The sequence below is a fragment of the Clarias gariepinus genome, chromosome 1, assembly GCF_024256425.1.
Source record: "Clarias gariepinus isolate MV-2021 ecotype Netherlands chromosome 1, CGAR_prim_01v2, whole genome shotgun sequence".
In the NCBI taxonomy this organism is placed as follows: domain Eukaryota; kingdom Metazoa; phylum Chordata; class Actinopteri; order Siluriformes; family Clariidae; genus Clarias; species Clarias gariepinus.
The window spans coordinates 50,110,690-50,130,962 of NC_071100.1; the positions used below are offsets into that span (position 1 = coordinate 50,110,690).

Genomic DNA, 20,273 nt, shown 5'->3' on the forward strand with positions numbered 1-20,273 from the left:
ACTCGTCTTTCCTTAAGTTAACAGCTGAACTTCTAACACCTCTGTCAGAAGCCCGCTGTATCATGTGACTGATCAGGACATCGCAAACTACAAAAACAAAAATCCCAATAGTTTACAAAATGCTAGTTTGCAACCAGCGAGTAGAAGTACCAAGATTTAATCCTGAATGAATGTAGACAGTTTTACCTCGCAGGGCTTCCGGAGCAGGTGGCGTCGATCACATAGTCGCCGTCGATGCGGAACATGAACACCGCCCGGTTCTGAGAGACAAAACCAAAACAGGATCGCGATCAGAACTGACTCGGAACACATTCAGCTACAATCCCGCGAGCGTGTTTACGTGCACAGAGAGTTCGCATTGCAAGTATAATAAGAATAAAAAGTTAAACTGAAATTTCTAACTGAGGTTCAGAAATTTCTAATTTTGACCAATTAGAAAGCGCGGTCTGTAGATGAAACATGATGTCTAAAAGGATAATTATTATCCAGGACACACACCTTGGTTTTGTAGTGCAGCTCCTTCCTCATGGCCACTTCGTTCCGGAGGATGTTTCCGAGGTACTCGATCACCATCGTCTGCTTCTCAATGTCCCGAGCGGCAAACAGTCCCAGGCCCTGCACGCGTAAACACACACACACACAAACATAATGACTGAGTTGTTCTGTATAATTCCTCACCTGTATAAGAGAAGCGGATGTGAAAGTGGATACCTGGATGCGCGAGTGAGCGAGGTAAACGTTGCCCCTCCACTCGCTGCTCAGCCGGCGGTACTGAGATGACTTCGAGTGGACAAAGTGTTTGCTGTGGGACGAGCCGGCCTCCGGAGGAGCCGAGTTCTGGATGGCTAATGACGTCCGGTTCCACGAGGATAAGATCCCCAGCCTGGGTGACGGACAGAGTTTCAGCTGCCAGGCTCATCTCACTTACATACTGTATATAACTATAAATATACACACTGACCTTTGACCCTGCGGGTAGCTCCTGAGCTCGGACCGGGCGCTGCCTGAGGGGTTGATGGATAAAGGAAGCTCCAGCATCGGGTTGCGGCCGTAACGGAAGCGATACCTCGAACAAGCGTGCACGCCCGGCAGCTACCGTCACAAACAAACAAACAAACAAAAGAAGTGACATGAGATCAGGGTACATGTGAATAAAAATAACACATTCATCCCTTAAATATAATTATTACGCATCTTTTATTTATTAAATAGATACTGTATATAACGATAAGCGTGCATGTTTATTGCTAAAACTAACTGCGTTAACCGTAACTATCCAAAATTACAAACAAATACATTTTTTAACAAATCTTTAGATGTGCTCTCTCTCTATATATATATATATATATTCATATCTATGGTTAATTAGCCAAATAGTTTTTATTAAAAATTGTTCATTAAAACTTAAAATATCTGTGCAAAAGTTTACACCCCTCTTTCAGAATATTTTAAAAATATTCCAAATTTTACACATTATCCAAATGCCTACTCTGCACCCCTCTGCTATGTTCCATTGAGACAATTTTAATAACAAAACTATTTTTATTATTTCTTTTAATTCTGTATTACTTACCGATTCTGCAATGCGTGTCACTGCGGAGACGGTGAGACCAAACAGATCTTCTCCTTTCAGGTAGATCGGGAAAAGACGCAGCATTCCGGTTTCCGCCCTGCGTTCTGCTACAGAGCCCAGGACTTTATCCCACACTCCTACACACACACACACACACACACACACACAATCAGGGGCGTTAACGTGCAAAAAGCAAAACAGGACAAACTACTAATCTCCGTTGAATAGTGACTAAAGGAACCCTGGAACATTCCATGTACTAATAAAATGCCACCATCTATGAATATGCATAGACATGCAAATTAGAGAAGGCCACGCCCCATATTCAGTTTCACAAAGGTTTCAAATGGATAGCTGTGGATCCGTATATTTATTAATCTCAAAACAGCACACACTCCTGACCTTTAGCCGTGGTGTCGGTGAGCAGCAGGTCTTCGTAGCCCTTCTCTAGGACTCGAATGCAGAACTCTGGCCGCCCTTGGCGCTCCTCAACGGTGCACACATAGCGGCAGCGGCGGCACCCGTGCCTCATACTCCAGTACAGACGGCTAGCCTCGTACCCAGGTGGGAAAAGGGTGGTGGATGAATGAAAATGGGGCATCAGGGCAGGTGGAAGCTGCCCCATGGTGTGAAAGAGCAGGCTGCCTATGCGAAAGGTGTGTCCGAGTTCAGGACGCTGGACAGCGGCGGCGAGCTGGCGTAGCTCGTCGCGCTGGACATAGACACGGCGGAAAACAGAAAAACAGCGCAACTGCTGGTCCTCAAGGTGCAAAAGGGCACCCGAACCGGAGATCCTGGGCCGATGCTGGTGGCAAAGCATAGTCTTGTCCTTGAAAAAGGTGCATCCAGCCTGCAAAGCGCATGTGAAGTGGTAAACATTGAGGCAGCGGAGTCGGTGGCAGCCGCTGGTAGCGCCCAAGCGTTGGCAGAAGGCGCAGGAAATGGTTCGACCTCGCTGACGTGCCTGCTCGACATTGATCAGGGCACCTGCTTGGGTTTCATACACCTCAGAAGACCAGAGGGCACAATTTAGATGAACCCACGTGTCCAGGTCCAAGTTGAGGAGGCGAGCGGCACCGTCTGTCACCCCGTCACCCTCCTGATGGCAGAAGCAGCAGCGACGCCGGTCCCGCAGAGACGAGCAAGGACGCAGAGATGAGTTGAGCTGAAGCAGGAGATCCTCCACTGCTTTTTCTGGTGCCGGAGATCCGATTTTCGGCACCACGATCTGCATTGTCCACTTGCGCCAACGCAGGCCTTTCCAGCGTTTCCCGTGATGCCAAGGCTTCTCGTCTGATTGGCTCTGGGAACGAGGCTTGAGCTTGACGGTTACTTTGATATTCTGCCCGTCGTGAAGGCTCGGCTCCGGTTTGGGCTGCGATTTTACAGGAGCAGGAGGGATGTGGACTCCAGGACGAGAAGGAGGCAGAGTCTTGGGCTGGAGCTGGGCCAAACAGTGCACGTCTAAAGAGGACATGTTGTTGTTGTACTGGTGATGCGCCTTGGATGGACTTCCTTTAGTAGAAAGCTCTGAAAGCAGCGCCACAGATGCCTGGAGACACAAGGACCACATACTGTAATCATTCAGGCTTGTATTGTGACTCCCTTTAGCGTGACTGTATAAATCAAGTGACCTTTTTACAAAATTCCTGCATTAACTCAGTAGCTTTACTAGCTTTGCTGAACATGATAGGTTCAGGCCAGTGACTGGAATCAAACGGATTTCAGCTTCATCAGCTGGAGATAAACTAGCAGTTCGAACTTTTTTTTTTTTAAACCTTGCGCCGTTTTGGAGGAAACACAAAAATTATGTAACAAGTCCATGTTTTATTATGAACATACAACTGAATTTTCCATTAAGAAAAATTAACAGAAATATTGTGTATGACGTCAGTTATATTTCTTACAAAGACAGAAAATCTGAATCAGCACGTCGGACCCAGAATCTGGAAAAAATTCTGAATCAGCTGAATCAGAAAACTGCAATCAATGAGTCTTTAATAAAAACACTACTAGCACTTTTAAACACATTAGTTCCACATGGTTTCTTATAAAAAAAAAACATCATTCTGGATTTGTGAAAAGATTAACGACTAATCCTGTATACATTTATGAAGTTGTTTATTCTAACACTTTTCCGCTGCTTTAATGTCTTTTGTAATTTCCCACCTGGGACTAATTAAAGTTTTTTCATTCCTCCGTAGTTTGCAATATTTTTTTGAAAATAACAACAAACAAACAAACCGAGTTTCAATTTCAAACTCTAAATTTAGCCGAGCTCTCAGCTTCAGCTGTATTGAAATAAAAGCAGTGATTAAAGTCATCTTAAAATTGCCATTTCCCAGGAACAAAACACAAGCTTTTTGGAGACAATGCGACCGCTGATGTGGGTGGATTTTTAATTTTATTTACTCTATAATGAATATTCTAGAAAGGCAGGTGAGGCACGAAACACACCTTGGCGTCACCGCTGCCTTTGGACTGTGAGGATGAGTGCAGGATGAGACAACTGTGGCTGCAGAACACCAGATTTCCATCAGAGCTTGGCTGAGAGTCCTGTAGAGCGAACAGAGTAAAGAGGCGCATGACACAAAGCTTAATTATTTATTTTGAAAAAGAATCGTGCTAACATTACGGTGTGTTGCAGCAGTGTCACACTGAAATGCAAGCAACCGTGCAATCGTAGTCACACTTGGGGGGCAATTAAAAAGGTGTCACTTTATATGACATCATTTATATTTATTAGCAATTGAGTAAAACATGAAGAAAGACTAAGACTTTCTCTTCATCAAATTTCCCTAAATAAGATCAGAAATAGCAGTTCTTAATTCTTATCCCTCCTACCTGTGCTTTGCTTTGATGCTCCTTAGGGTTCCTCACGCCACCTCCCAGGATGACCACTTTACAATGCCGGCACCACTGCGGTTTCGCACCCGGGCTGCCTGAGCTGTCTCGAAACTGCTCTCTGCCTCGCATCGGACCTGAGCACAACAAACAGACCAAAGAAATGTGTGTAAAGAAAACGCTTGGCAAATCTGCCCGAGTTTGTTTCCTGTAGATCATCTCTGCCTCTCATCGTCCTTCTAGGTATTCTTCGTACAACCACACCAGATAAAGAGCTACGGACCTGATTCGCAGTTGCACCTGTAACTCTGAACAGGGACGAACTCTTAATTCTGATTAACATGACTTCACTCCACAGGACACGTGTTGAGCAGACGTTACAGGAACATTGTACAACTCCCGGCGTTTATAATCCAGAGTGATTGAGCAGATAAACAGACCTGAGCAGGCCGGGATCGTTACACCGTTTCATTACCTTCCCTAATAACTGAGCGATCGATGACTCTCTGTCATCACCTGATCCACACGGGGCGCTCCGACGGGAGAAATAACGAGGCCCGAGTTAGCAAACATCATTAAAGTGGATGATCGTCTGTCTGAATGATGAGGGGAAAACAATTAGAGACAGACTGCTGCCCCCCACTGTTCCCCCGATCACAAACAAACACACACACATCTCCAGTCATTCTAGTCAAAAGACATAGAGAGTGACTCACACTGTTGGCTTTCTCCCCCCACAGCGACGCGTTCATTTTTTTATGCAAACTTCACTGTCGCTCAAACACTGCACAAATCTGTGATTTTTTCCCCTATCAAACCCTCAGTGCAAAAAAAATAAAAATAAAAATGTATCTAAATTTATATAAAAACATTTTAAATAATAATAATAAAAAAAAATAAGGAGGCTTATGGTGCCACAATTTAGGGCAAAGTCGCTGATTTTTATGCTGATGTTTGGAGAAATTCTGTCTAAATAATCATAAGGTTAAGATTAGGGTATGAAATCTTTAAGTCCGCAGAGACCAAAATATCAGGGGTGTCCTGAAATTTCTGGTGAATGAAGTCATAAAAGTAATCAATATTCACAGAAGACTTTAAGCACAGTACGTTGATGAGACTTGTAGGAGCAGTAAGCATGAAATTATTAATGCAAACGTTTAAAAGATGGCCGAACGTCCGTGAATGGCGATCGCGACAGGGGTGACCCTGTGATTAAACTTTCACTACAGAAACAATAATGTATTCAAATAAAAAAGAAGGTTAGACTACCGTCTGCTGGTATGAAATTCTGCCTTTATATTTCGAAGAAGCATACTCTTAGGTGACCACGTATCAACCAATCACATACAAGCCTTTAACAATCTGCATCATTTAATGTCAAATGATGAGACACCTTCACCTTTGAAATCACATTCAGAGCTGCACAAGCCATATAGCTATTAATACACAACGGCAGCTCATAGAAATAGAGAGAGAGAGAGAGAGAGAGAGAGAGAGCCTGAAACACCATTAATGTGCATTCATTACAAAATACACCAACAACATTAAAATTCTTTTAACTGTAATTTATCCTTGATATGATAAAATCTATTTAGCTTCACTAAGTAACAAAAAAACGAAAGTACTCACTTTTATCCAGGTGATGTTGTTGTGCTCCTGCATGAGTGTTCATCCTTTGTGCCACATGAGACTGTCCTAGACGTGGCTCGAGGCCTTGCACCAACGCCTTATGTGTACCCAGACTTCCATGCGGCCACGGTCCACCGCTCACTTCATAACTGCTTGGGATCTTCACCCGGATGAGGTCGGCGATGGCCGCGACCACGTCAGTGATATTCTAAAAAAAGGCAAGCCATTTCAAAGTTCATTTCATCCTAAGTGAACCCCCCCCCCCCACATTTTGTGCATCTTCTGTTGTATTATCTCTAGGGCTGCAACAACTAATCCATAAAATCGATAATTATAGATAATGAAATTCGTTGTCAAGGAATGCCGTTATCGATTAGTTGGGCTGCTCACGTCACTGAGGAGCGTGACCACAAGATGCACAAATACACAAAGATACACACAGATACACAGCCGCTCGCTCAATGGAGGTTACAGAAGCGTCTGCGAGAAAAAGCGCGCGCCCCGAGTCCTCCAAGGTATGGGAGCAATTTACATTACACGTCTTTAAAAAGACGGTAACCTGCACGCTATGCAAGACCGAGCTTTCATGGCATGATAGTACCACAGTCATGCATGAACACTTAAAAAGAAAACATGTTGGTGTTACGGATGGCGAAACATCAGCAGGGTCAGTAAAAACTGTATCTCTTCATCGTGTAAAAGTTTTTTAGTTTAAACGCTTTTGTTTAAACTGTTTGCTAACTTCGGGACAGTCGCGCTAGATCTGTTCACGTGCTACTCGCTAGCATCACATTGCGCAATCACCTCATGAGCAATAGTGATTAGTTAAATGGCGCTAATTTAGATTAGCTTAAATTACACGGTGCGAATAACAGTAGAATATTACATTTAGTGATTGTTGTGGTTTTCAGCGAATGCAAATAACAGTACATTTGTGACTATTAGCTTTTTGCATTTCTACAGTTTTTTTATAGTCCACTACAAAGTTAACTTGTAACAAACGTAATTAACTGTGGTTTTACTTATGCATACATCATTTTATTATACAAAATTACATTATTTTAGCTGTTTATATCTCATCGACTGAATGTCAGTGTATTTTTTTTAACTATATATATAGATACATCTACATATACACTGTATATATTATATACTACATTTCATTTAAGGTTTAAAATGTCAAAATTAAAGATCATTAAACTCTATATGTGGCTTTTGCTTTTTTAAAAGTTTATTTTTATACATAAATAATACCCTGATTTATGTTTTTTTAATAGTTATAAGCAAAACATCACATTAAAGAAGCGTTTAGGTTTTATCCGATTAATCGAAAAAATAATCGCCCAACTAATTGTCAAAATAATCGTTAGTTTTAGCCCTAATTATCTCTGTCCCTTCTCACCTCTGCAGCGACGGGCTTCAGCGTGATAGCTATGGAAACGAGGCCAGGTCCGTTCTGCGGCGTTCCGAACGGAGAACCAAAGAACATAGATGAAGGCTCGGTTTTAATCTCCCTCAGCTTAGTCTCAGAGCCTAACAAGACAAAGGTTAAGGGAAGTATAAAAAACTGCAGAAATGTCTGGGAGATTTGTGTTAAAGCATGTAACGTTAGACACTACTACCGTTCCCTCTGGATTTCGGGAACATGGGCATAACTGGAGAGAGTGACGGAGACGGAGGCTCCTGTTTGACCAGAGACAGATCCGGATAGCGGCTGATCTCCATGCCAACCACGCTCTCCGGAGATGACGAGGGAACAAAACTGTCTGGCGTGTCCCTGTCCTCACAGTGCTCCTGGCCCCTGCAGGAAAATAAAGAAACCAGAGAAAAACTGTCCACGTCACTCAACCGTCTACAGTATCACTTGCCTGATTGTTGTATTTTTCTGGAAACCAAGGATGGGTCATATCAAATTCACCCTTCCAGACTTGTAACCATAAGATTTATTCATGGTAAATCCAATCCATATGACAAGGACATATGACTGAAAGAACAAACCTTAGCTCTTCCTGGTTGTTGTGGGGAGGCGTTGGTAACGACGCAGGTACGTCCACTGTTTTCGGTCCATGAGCGAGTGCTCTGGCAAAGAGCTCCTCCTCGGTCTTAAAAGGTACGTGCAGCGGTCTTGAAGGCAGACCTTTGGCCACTATGGAGGTGGAATCCAAAACTATTTTATTCACACGTTAAAAACTGGTGCACGCGTATTTTTAAAGGAGCATGGCCTGTTTATAGGGTGTCCAGTGCTAAGTCTTACCTTCATGGCCACCCACCACTGCTGCTTTACTGGCCAGTTCCTCTGTGGTGGCGAAGCCGTTGAGCAACTTCTGGCGTGCCACGGGCGGAGGTGTGGGAGGCAAAGACGCTGGAGGGGTTGGGGGGTTACTCAGGTTGTTCTGCTATGTGAGACATAACAGGAAAAAAAACACAATAAGCCAGGCTCAATTAATTCTTATATATTACAAAAAAAACCAAATAAACCACTGGTTCTGATCGTTTCTTCTCTGAACATACTTTGTAAATGAGTTGAGAGTAATAATCCGACATTCCGTCCAGTGAGGCACTTCCAAAAGTGCCCGAAAGACGGCTTTCTCCGTCTAGCTGCCCGCTGCCATAGGGCACAAAATGGGCAAAATTTACACCGACCAGAGGCTCCATCAGGGGCAAGAGAGAGGGCTGCTGCTGACGATGATGACCGAGACAGAGAGGGAGGGGAAAAAAAGGAAAAGAGATAAAGTGAGTGTGAGAAATTAGAAACCGATTGGGAGCCTAGAGAGATGGGCTCTTGAGGTTTAGTGACAGTTTTAATTAACACAGCCCTGAAGTCTTGATATCTACTGAGGCAAAATCAAAAGAAAGTGTTTAACTACTGGTCATCATTACGAGTCGCAAATTCTCACCTAGTCTAATAAGAAATGGGTGTCAAGATAAGACATCTAAGCAAAAATCGAATTAGTCAGAAGTAACCTGACAAGTTCACCACTGTGACAAAGAAAGACGACGATGCCTTCTAAATTGGTCAGCTTGATGGACAACTTGCAACTCACTGGTTGTTTGAACATACCTAATTGCCTTTTTCAATGCCTTTGGGTTTATGGAGATTTGACATTCTAATCTACGAGAGACCTAGAGAAAGTAAGAGACACATTTTTCTTACCTGTTTCAGACTGGTCATTACTGGTTCACTGGACGAATACATGGATTGTCTGTCATCCTCGTCCTTCTTTCTCTTTTTGGAGCGAGGGGCTGGACGGTCTCCACTCCTAGGTGCACGCTTGGTCCTTTGCTTTTTCTTGTCTTCTGACATTAATGGGCTGCTGAAGTCAGGATTAAACGAAAGCTGGCTGTCTGAGAAGGTCTGTGAAAAGACAAATGAAGAGCATATAAACACAAGAGACTGACGGAATTCATTTTAGGCAAGATAAGAAGTGAATCTTTACCCCGCTGCTGTCTATGGAGCTCTGTCTCAAAAGGGCCTTGCTGTCTGTTGAGGTTTCCTCCTCTGATCTCATGCTATCCTCAGACTTTTGGTGTGGCAGTAGAGGTGGAGGTGTCTTCTTGTTCTTCAGGAGATGTTTCAGGAGCTCATTCCCACCTTCCCCTTTTGAGCTCCCGGCTGGACTTTGTCCCAGCGGATGTGGCGACGCACCTTCCTTGTCCCCTTCCACTTTTACCATGCCCATACCAATGTTCATGTCAGTGACCTTTGGACCATGACAGTCACTGGTTTCAATTCTTTCCAATTTAATGTTAGAAAGAATCTTGTCCTGGATGTCCTGCTGACTCATGGTTACTTCAGATGATCCACAGTAGCTACCTTCAGAAAGCTGTCGCTCCAACTCTGAATGGTGCTGGCTGCTCTGAGAGCCTGGAGTAGAGGAGCCAGGCTGGGAGGTCTCGCAAAGCTCCTGCTCTCCAAAGAGCAAGGCATTCCTGGTGGGTGTGGATGAAGTATCTGATACACAGGGTGTCAGTGGGGCAGTTAGATCAGAGTGCGGTGTAGATGGTGCCCTCAAAGACTCAGAGTCCTCATCATTCTTCTTCTTGCGGTTCCGTTTCTTCTTAGCCTTTTCATCTGGAATGATGTTTGAATAAAGCTGAATCAGGGATGGACCAGATCCTGGAAAATTTGGTGGAAGAGTCGCAGTTGATTCTACACCAAAAGGATGACCATGACCTGGATTATGTTGGACCATATTTGGTCCAGGGAACCTTGGTGGTCTGGCTTGCCCCTGAACAAAATGAGATCCATGTGGTACTTGGTTATCTGGCCCAAAACCAGGTCTTATTTCCTGAGGGAAAGGCCCGTTTGCCATTATGGGTGCAGAAGTAGGATCTCCAATTCCAGGCTGCATGCCGGGTTGCTGAGGAAATCCTGGCCCTTGCATTTGCTGCTGAGGTCTATGTTGTTGCATGAATTCCTGAGGCAAGTTCTGGTTATAGAAGGGCACCTGGTTGAGGAGACCTTGCTGATGTTGCTGCTCAATTTCCATTCGCTGCTTAATGCGCTGCCTCTCCACCTCCTTCATCAGCTGCACCCTCTGCCTCTCCTGCTGTTCCCGAAGCCTCTCCTTTCTCTCTCGTTCCTGAAAACCTTCACTAAATGGATTTGTGTCTTCAAAATTCACATGAGGAGACTCGCCAGCAACTTGACTTTGAACGGGCCTGGGTAATCCTTGCTGAGGAGCAGGGCCTTGCATCATCTGAGGAGGCATTACACCAGGCATCTGAGGTCCAACAGGGCCAGGAGCTCCAGGACGCCAGGGTGGCATGTTGGGAATGTTTGCCTGGTTTGGATGCATCTGCATGGGCATGGCTGGACCAATAACAGGTTGGCTTACAGGGCCAGTTGGCATCATGCCTGAATGACTTTGCATTGGCATCATGCCAGGCATCATTTGAGGCTGCAAGGTACCCTGCTGCTGTTTGACTCTGTACTCTTCTATCAGTTCTGCATGCTCCTTTTGTTGTTTCCGGATCTAACGCATAAACCACAAAACTAAGTTGCTGAACAACCATACACATTTTTTTCTATAATTTTCGATAATTTAAAATTGCACATGCAGCTATATCACCTGTTCAAGCTGTTTCTGCACCACACCCTGCTGCTCTGTGACATGTTTTAGTTGCTCAGCATCCTCCTCAGGAAATTCCCGTCCAGCCTTCTTAGCTGTTCTCTGCTTAGCTGATAAAGCCTTCTTTGACTTCCTGTGAGACCCAATCTGTTGCTCAAGAAACTTCTGCTGCATCTGAAGAAGCTTTTGGGTCTCACGAAGCCAGTCTTCATACTGTATTTTCTGGGCTTCATCTAAGAAATGAAACAAAACCATTAAGCTGAATGAATCTGATTAAAAAATGCTGGCATTGGCGAAAAAATAAATAAATAAAAAGCTTACTGGTGAATCCTTGCCCAAAACTTGGAGGACTAGGTCTTGTCATATATGGAGCCAGTTTTCCATCCTGAATAAATGGAGTAATTGTTACAACAAATGAATTTGTAATAATTTTGGAAAACGAGACCGAAAACCAGTTGTGTACCTGAGCCGGTGTCGGCTGTGGAGGAACACATCCTTCAGAACCCTGTGATCCCTGACCTGCTTGAGCATTCACTGGAAATCTAAAAAAAAAAAACAAAAAAAAAAACAGACAAGTTTAAGAAACACAAAAACATTGCATTACACCAGAAATTGTTTTAATAAATAATAAAAATATTTACTTGTTCATGACCATCTGTGACATTCCCATATTGTTTTGAACCATTACTTTATTGATTCCTTTTAAGGCCACCATCTTTGCTTTCATGATAGGATCAGTAATGGCATCAAAATCTAAAAATAATGATAAAATTTTTAACTTTCCAACAGACAGTATTTTTATTATAACTTTTGTTAGATTGTTATATTGAATAAAAAATGTCTGTCCCAGACTTACCTATATTTGGGAAAAACGAGTCATTGGACCGCTGTCTTATCATAGCCTGCATCTGCTTCTGCTGCTGCTGTTCCTGCCTCTCCTGATCCAAAAGATCTTGCAGCAGGAGTGGCTGCTCTTCCAGGAGCAGCGGTCGATTCTGCTGGCCCTGCTGTGACAACATGGCTTGTTGGGTCTGAGTAAGAATGGCAGATTGTTCCACTGAAAGCAGACCATCCTTCTGATCCACTTCAAACGTAGAACCTGAAGGCTGATCCTGGATGGAACCTGAATGCACATCTAATGGACCCTCAGTTTGAGCAGAAACCATTGCTTGGTCTACAACCAAGCCAGAATTCACTCCTTGTACAGACATAGCTCCTTGATCTAGAAGAGCTGAATTAAGTGCCTGTTGTAGGCTAGATTCTTGAAGAGACCCTGGCTGACCACAGTTCTCTTGTTTGTGTGATTTATTATCTGCAGGCACATTAACCAGTAAGCTAGATAACACAGGAGTAGCTTCTGGATGGACACCAGGTTTTGGAATGGCATCTGTGGTACATCTAAAGTCTCCTTGAGTAACAACTGTAGTGTTTGTGATTTGATTTTTGCAAGAATTCTCTTGTGATACACCACCATTGACTTCAATTTTAATATCTTTTTCTGATTTCAAATAAACCTGATTATCTTCTTCTTTGATATTATCTAATGACAGTTCATGTTTTTCCTCAGCCTTTCCTTCTGCAGAAATAGAATCAGAAGGTACAGATCCATTGTTTGGACTTTCAGGCTTTTTCTCAGCTTGCTCCTTTTGAAGTTCAGCACTATCGTTGTGGTCATCAATGGGATCACTAAGATCCAAATCCTCACTAAGGTCTAGGTCTGCATCAGTGTAGGCAATTATATCAAATTTCCCAGATGTCAAGAATATGTCATCTAAGTGCAGGTCATTAGCTTCCAAATCTAGATCTTTTCCATCATCTGCATCTAGATTTAGGTTCTCTAAATCTGTATCCACCAGGTCCTTGACCTCTACATCTTCAAGGTCCTTCACAGCTGATTCATCTGCATCAATTTTCTCCCCAGATCCTTCATTTATTGGTAAATCAACCTCACTTGATGGTCCAGAAGATGGTGCAGGAAAATTTGATGGGGCGGTTCCACTGAACGTCTCATTTGAAGCAGGTTGGCTCATTGACCTCATGATCGGAATTGGCCCGGTCCTTATTGCAACATTGGACTGATGCAAGTTTTCCATACCCATCGTCCCATGCATATCTGCACCTACTCCCTGAGTTTGACTTATATTAGAATCCATGGGTTTAGGACCCTGATTGTTTGAAAAGCCCATTTCTGTTCCACTCATGAAACCTAAAGGTCGCTGAGAGGGTGATTCTATTCGGTTTCCCTGCATTACAGGAGGTCCAAAAGAAAGCCGCAACCTGCTCTCAGGAGGTCTGTGTCTGAGTTCTATAAAAGGTTGACCCATGATATTGTGTTGCTGCATATCCATGCCTTGATGCGATAAAGGCTGTAGTCCCATTGGGTTACCTCCTAATGATTTGCCCAGATCTATGGACATGGACCTTCTCATTTGTGGATGACCTTCCATCATTGAATCTTGCATTTGATTCATAGGGGGTCTTAAACCAGGCCCTTGAACACCGGAGGGAAAGCCCAACCTGTAATTAATAAAACAAAAAAAAGAAGCCAGATTATTATCATTTGTATTTTTATATTATATAAAGTATGATCTATTACAATTTCCATATACCCACCTAGGTCCTGGCTGCCTCAGGTTATTTGTGTCTCCTGGAAACTGAGGTCTTGGAAATTGCCCATCAGGAAAAGGGCCTCGCTGCTCTCCTGGGTATGGTCCATGAAATCTCTGTGGGCTTCGTACAGCTCCTGGACCCGGATATGGTGGAGGTGGTCGGTTGAATATGTCATTCTGCAGACCTCTAGCTTCTTGAGTCCAGTGTTGAGGGGTTCCTGGAGCTACAGGCACCGGTTGCTCCTGTGGGATCTTTTCCTGACGAATGGCACTTTTCTGCTGCTGCTGTCTTAGAAGCAGCTCTCGGATACGTTGACGCTATAACCAAAACAGTATAGAAATTAACATCCTTGAACAAAAACGATGACAAGATTATACACCATATGTTGTACTCGGCAAACTGTACCTGTCTCAGCCTTTCCTCAGCTTCTGCAAGTGGAACAGTTTGAACATCTAGGTTTGGCTGTCCTATTGCTACAGTGGTGTGTCCCAACCCTTGTTGCTCCCTATTTTCTGAAAACTGAGGGTGAGGATTCATGGGTGACTGTTCAAATGGGTCATGAACTGGAGTCTGGTTTGGCTGACTTGATGGTGACTGAGACATATTGTTTTCATCTGCCAGACCAGGGTGTCGTGGAGTCTGAGATCCTGGAACTGCTGGACTTGCAAATGTATCCTGCATCAAGACCTGAGGTGGAGAAAACGCATCCTGAGTGGGCAAGGATCCTGGTCGTATACCCTGCGCTGGACCTCCAGGATGAGGTGTCCTGGGGCCTTGTGAAAATGGATCATGGATTACTCCTACTGGCTGAGCATGAGGGTCAGGTCCTCGTGGTCGAGTCATTGCAGGGGGATGAATAAATGGGTCTTGATTCCTTTGGTAATTTTGGGGTCTTGGGAACCTTTCTGGTACCCCTGGGTGAGGTGTTCCAGGCTGCTGTGCATATGGATCCAACGACATGGGAGACTGCATGCGATTCTGTGTTTGCTGTGAAGATTGGTTCATCATGATGGGATGTGGTGTTGCAGATTGGCGAGAGTAAGGTTCAGGGTCATGCGGTCTCGGAGTTCCTGGCATTCGGGCATATGGATTAGAATATGGGGACTGGGCAAAAGGATCACAATGAGAGAAATCTGGTCTAGGAGTTGAGGGGGTACGTGCATATGGGTTTCCAGTGGACTGATGTGCCATTTGCCCTGGCTGTGCAAAAGGGTGAGGCTGAGGTTGCCGTGTAACTCTTGTTTGATTCTCAAAACCTTCATTTATCAGAGGATGCGGAGTTAGTGGAGGATGTGCATATGGGTCATTCTGCTGATTCTGTGCAAAAGCTTCTGGGGGACGAGGGGGTACCATTGGTCTTTCAAAGGGATCCCCGCTTGGTCTTCTGGAATGCATGGCTGCATTTGAGTCCTGAGGATGAGATGGAGGCATGGGGGCTTTGAAGGGCTGGACAGACCCAGATTCATTACTTCCTGGGATGGGAGCGAGTAGAGGGCGGGCATATGGATCTGAAAGTATCATCTTGCCAGGAGGAATTCGTGAGTATGCTTCCTTTCTCATGGCTCCCCTGGAGTATGGATCGTGCCCTGGAGACCCAATTATATGTCTCCCTTCAACAGGCTGACCCATCCTGGGAGGGCACATAGGCTTAAGAAAGGGGTCTGCTGGACCTGCAGGCCTTGGTGTGTCTGGAGGCTTTGCATATGGATCAACATTAAGGGCTGTTGGTGAACCGATAGATTCATGTACCGACGAAGGTTTCCCCCTATCCTCCGAGAGACTCCTGGGTGATTTCCCAGATTCGGAGTTCCGACGGACAGCACCCGGGCCACTTGGTGGTGGTCTTGGCGTGCCGACCATTTTGGTATAAGGATCCCAGGGTGATGATGGCCTAGAACCAGAAGATCCTGGAGAGAACATCTGGGGGGACTGTGGCTGGGATCCTGAAGATGGAGGAGGAGGGTGCGGACGTAAAAAGACGTCATCTGGGGACCCCGCTGTGGGAGTTCCTGGGAGGTGTGGTTTAGAGAACCCATTTTTGGAAGTGGACTGCATAGGAGACATGTTCCCATTGCTGGACTGTGATGAAGCTGGACTCTGGAGGCTACCGGACCCGTCAAGGTCAGTCTGACCCGCTTTGAGCTGCTGCTGTTGCTGCTGTTGAAGCTGCTCGTTCTTTACCTGCTCAAGTTTTTGTGTAGCTTCAATCTTGGCTTGTTGCTTACTTTTCTGTCTCATTTGCTGCAAAGAAACACATTTGCTAAATATAAGTAAAATAATTTGTGAATTTAGCAAGCTACTATACTACTACTATGTAATGTTCTAGGCATTTACATAATTGTATTTTCCATCAAGTTTATTTAATTCTTAGCAGTCAGATTCACATACGCAATTAACATTATTTTTCTAGGTTTTCTCAGAGCTGCCTAAATGACAGTTTTACAACAAATCTATCAAAGTAACCATATATGTTTTAGTGAAGCTTATCACAAAGGCCACTAACTTAACACCTTTTGCATCGATGTTGTGTTTCATCCTGTCCACTGTATATTGATTGTACAGCTTTCTTTTCCACATGGAAAATAAATAAATGCTTTTTTTTGTCACAAAAGAATACTTAACATATAAGAGAAAGAAGTGGAACAGCTGAATGGCAAGACAATTAACTGAAATCTTTACTGTAAAGTGAGTTTGCGTGACTGTTAATTTAGAACAGCTGCAGAAAGCAATCACCCACAGAGTATGCTTTTTTTTCCACTTGCCGCTGTTCTGCAGATTGGGTTTGATGAGACGATAATAAGGACATAACATTAATGGAGCGATAAAAATACAAGCTTGAAGTGAAATGGATTTTCCAGGCCAATCATCGGACCGACTGAGCTAAAACGAAACGATTCCCTACGCTTACTGACAGAGGAATAAAATGGATTTGGAAACAAGAATCGGTAATTTAGTTAAAAAAAAAAAGTATTTAACTAAATAAAGTAAGACACTCAGAAATATAACATTTTGTCACTGGCCATTGGCAAGAACCCAAGAACGATGGAGAAACGTCACATTCTTTAGAGCTCTTGGAGTTCCACTGGTTTAAATCTTTTAGAACAAAAGTAAATCAGAACAAACCCTTCCTAGTAGTCCATAGTTTAATACGCGCATTTAGTTAGCCTTTCAAACAAAGTATTTATAAGAAGAAAAAACTACAAAGAAAACAGAGGGATTTTAAACTGACAACACTTCACTTCACTTCACTATCATGGTGTATATGTGGACAGTACTCTTGCACGGTATACCAACAATTACTGTCTAAAATAAGGATATGAAAGGCAACATTTTGAGCATAAATTGTTTCCATTCGGCAGGAGATAGAGAACTTTTAAATGCAAGACCATTCATCTTAGATTTTTCCTTTGTTCCTACCTTAATAAGATTGCTAAATAAATAATGCAGCTATAACATTCTTGACAAAGCAATCAGAAAGTCCTGTAGGGTTATTTGTAGTTTTTGATATCAACTATCAGCTGTGTTTATTCTTCGGACCGTGACTAATAATTAAAGTTCTACAGATAATGAGCTTGGTGTTTATGTCTGTATGTTATGAAAAAACGTATGCACTACTTGCGCAAAAAAGCATGTTTCCCCTTGGCGACAATAAAGTCTGGATAAAGTTTGGATATAATTAGTATTCTTTACGGTTCGTATGTCAATATGGTCTGACTAATAAGACTGCATCGTTCAGCACAGACTTAAAGACCATACACACTTTCAAACACACTGTTTAAAGCTGGTTTCATATCAGGGCATGCACTGCACTTTTAAGATTCTTCTATTCATTAAAAAAAATAAACACCAGAGCACAACTGAATATATTTTCACTCTGTCTTGTTTAAATACTGCTGAATCTCTGAATCTTGCGCACTGGGAACAGTTAGGGAGTGTCTAAAAATTGCACGACCTGGGCAAGTGTGGAAGATTCTACAAAGGTTAAAGACGTCTACTGCTGCGCTGGTAGGATGTTGTGTGCGTGCAGCAATTATTTGATTACTTTTTATGGCTTATGTACATTATTAATAATTATTAATGATGCAAATGTTTAAATAAGTGATTAGACATAATAAAACCCAGAAGTAGCCTTAGCAACTAGAGCCAGCTGTTGGAAATAAAACTCAACTAATTTTTTAATGATTGAGGCTATATTTGTCCCCACACTTCCTACCAAGGACACAGCTCGACTCTAAAAATAATCTGACAAGTCGACAGAATTAAGTCCTAGAAAATGATCTATCATCAGCCTAATCAGGCTAAATGGTTACCAGGCATGCTATCTCACAAACCTATTACCTCTCCGCTATAACACTTGAAAATTTATCATGATATCAGTCGCGAAACAGAAATGTTGGTATCGTGACAATGCTAGTGGATAGCCTATAACCTTTTCCTGAAGAAAAACTACGGCTCTAACACGTTAAAAAAAGTGTGTTACTGATCTTGTTTTTCCCCCAGAAGGCTATACCTGTCTCATCTTCCATTCCTGTTCCTGTTCAGATTCCTTGTGCTTAAGAGGATCCTTGAAGAGAAGCTCAGGGTCCAGAGGAGGAATAGCAGGATCAAACACCTCCAAAGGCTGCGAGGTCTGTGGCTGTTGCTGCCTCTTGATCGTCTCGTTAGACATTTGGACTTTGTTGATGCGTAGCGCCGCTCTGTTATCCCGAGCTTTTTGCTGTAAGCGACATGTATCGGGTCAAAAACACGTGTTATGTGTGTTATGTTTTGGTGCAAATAATCCTCAAATGCACAATGGTTATTAAATGATTGTTAAAAAGAGGCTGTAATTGGAGGATAGAGCAGGTTTAATCAAAGGTTATACCACATATGGAGCTCGGTCTTGGGCACTGGCTTTTCTCCACAGCTTGGCGATTTGTTTCACTCGTGTTTGCCAGTCTGCAAAATAAAAAACAAAATTCATAGCTCTTAAAAAAAGAATACAAGACGGATTTGGATAAATAAACTAATATATTACAGGGATGAGCCACACCCACCTGGGTATTCCTCTTTGAGATTGGGGAAGTTGACATTCGTGTAGAGGACTGGGGCGACAGTAGCGAGTTCTCCCAGTGTCTCCTCTTTCTCCCACTTTAGCATGCTCTTCTGAGCCGTGGATAAAGAATCCGTCTCTCCCTCGGCTGCTGGAGCCGGAACTGGAACCGGAGCAGGACTGGAACCTGGACCTGTGGCCGACCAAGGACCAGCCGCATCCCGTGACATAGGACCAAACTTCCTGTCCCTGTTCAAACAGCGCAACCTTAGTAGTGTCACATGCCGATAATACAGTACAGCGTGTTACACAAATTTAAGGTATCTTCAAAAAGGTAACAGACGTCGGCTGTATTGTTGTTGTGAAGTCATCATGATCAGGATGGAAAATGACCTAAAAACACTTGCTACACTTACTGTTCGACAGAAAAACATAAATTCTTTTTTTAATTATTTCCTTCAATATTAAACCCAGGAGTGTTTAACCTCAATGCTCACCTCAGATTGTCAGAAAAAGGCATGCGTTGCATGGGAGGGAAGTTTCGCCCTACGTCCGCCCCGGGAGGGAACTGCTGATTGGGGCTCATCAGTCCATTTATCACTGGCATTCTGGGAAACATTCCTAGTGAGGATAAAAAAACGAATGCATAACACTCTAACATTCATCAATCAAAAGTCTCAAAAGCTTTTTCTTTTCAAATTGGTATAAAAAAATGATTATGGGAGTCTTTTAGGTTCCTTTTTTTTTATTCCTGTTTGTTTTGGGCTTGTTTGTTTATCATTTGTTATAAAATCTGTTACTAATTGTTACTGCATAAACATTTGGTGCAACATGCTAACTGAACAGGAAGGGGCGGGGCATGTAGGAGGCGGCTGCTTGGCTAATTTGGATGTTGACGTAAACAAGATTTCTTACTGAAAGCAGTACTACGACTACTACAAGCAATAATAATAAACACAAAACGTCCTAACATATCTAAACAAATTTAAAAAATACATATATATTTTTTTATATTTAATGTAAAAGAGAAACAAACACAACAGAGTATGCTCAGAATTATGCAGATGTAATGATGTTACACAGGGGTTCGATTTGATCTGATGTACAGGATGGTGCCGGGTGGCGTACCTGAGTTGATCTGGGTGGGCGGAGGCCCCTGTCCTGGATGCCCGTGTATGGCGTGTGTTCCCTGGGTTTGGGGAGGAGCTTGAGTGGTGCTGGGGCTCAACACGGCGGTGAAGAGATCCTCGACATCCTTTCCCTCCAGCTCTGTTAGGACATTAGTATTTATAACAGAGCACATCTATAGCTCAGCACAGGCTAGATTTTTTCATTATTATAATTTTTTGGGTTATCCTCCATATTCCAGATTCAGCTTGTTTTTTGTATTGTAAACTCTTACATTTAGCTAAACCATTTAAAATGTTGTTAAATAACCGCAAGCATTTCCATAGCTTAAGAAAATTTGACTAGCTGACCAAACCTGACAAGCATATGTACTACTGGCTACATC

General features: G+C 43.2%; 1 protein-coding gene across 4 annotated transcripts in view; it reads right to left on the minus strand.

The window, feature by feature from the left end:
• kmt2cb (lysine (K)-specific methyltransferase 2Cb) overlaps positions 1-20,273 on the minus strand; it is a 64,251-nt gene that overhangs the window by 3,817 nt on the left and 40,161 nt on the right. For 2 of the 4 annotated variants that reach the window (XM_053502218.1, XM_053502189.1), the window contains 28 exons: positions 19,889-20,029; positions 19,258-19,381; positions 18,765-19,009; positions 18,593-18,666; positions 18,239-18,445; positions 14,134-15,969; positions 13,732-14,045; positions 11,975-13,635; positions 11,760-11,871; positions 11,582-11,660; positions 11,440-11,503; positions 11,119-11,351; positions 9,484-11,022; positions 9,201-9,401; positions 8,558-8,725; positions 8,301-8,442; positions 8,045-8,192; positions 7,669-7,847; positions 7,449-7,579; positions 6,047-6,254; positions 4,418-4,554; positions 4,031-4,129; positions 1,976-3,125; positions 1,574-1,710; positions 962-1,092; positions 712-883; positions 499-615; positions 187-260 (listed from right to left, as the gene is read on the minus strand). In XM_053502218.1, coding sequence (XP_053358193.1) covers positions 187-260; positions 499-615; positions 712-883; positions 962-1,092; positions 1,574-1,710; positions 1,976-3,125; positions 4,031-4,129; positions 4,418-4,554; positions 6,047-6,254; positions 7,449-7,579; positions 7,669-7,847; positions 8,045-8,192; positions 8,301-8,442; positions 8,558-8,725; positions 9,201-9,401; positions 9,484-11,022; positions 11,119-11,351; positions 11,440-11,503; positions 11,582-11,660; positions 11,760-11,871; positions 11,975-13,635; positions 13,732-14,045; positions 14,134-15,969; positions 18,239-18,445; positions 18,593-18,666; positions 18,765-19,009; positions 19,258-19,381; positions 19,889-20,029 — 9,823 coding nt within the window. The remainder of the gene's footprint in view (positions 1-186; positions 261-498; positions 616-711; positions 884-961; positions 1,093-1,573; positions 1,711-1,975; positions 3,126-4,030; positions 4,130-4,417; positions 4,555-6,046; positions 6,255-7,448; positions 7,580-7,668; positions 7,848-8,044; positions 8,193-8,300; positions 8,443-8,557; positions 8,726-9,200; positions 9,402-9,483; positions 11,023-11,118; positions 11,352-11,439; positions 11,504-11,581; positions 11,661-11,759; positions 11,872-11,974; positions 13,636-13,731; positions 14,046-14,133; positions 15,970-18,238; positions 18,446-18,592; positions 18,667-18,764; positions 19,010-19,257; positions 19,382-19,888; positions 20,030-20,273) is intronic. The other 2 variants (XM_053502209.1, XM_053502200.1) reach the window with 2 other exon arrangements.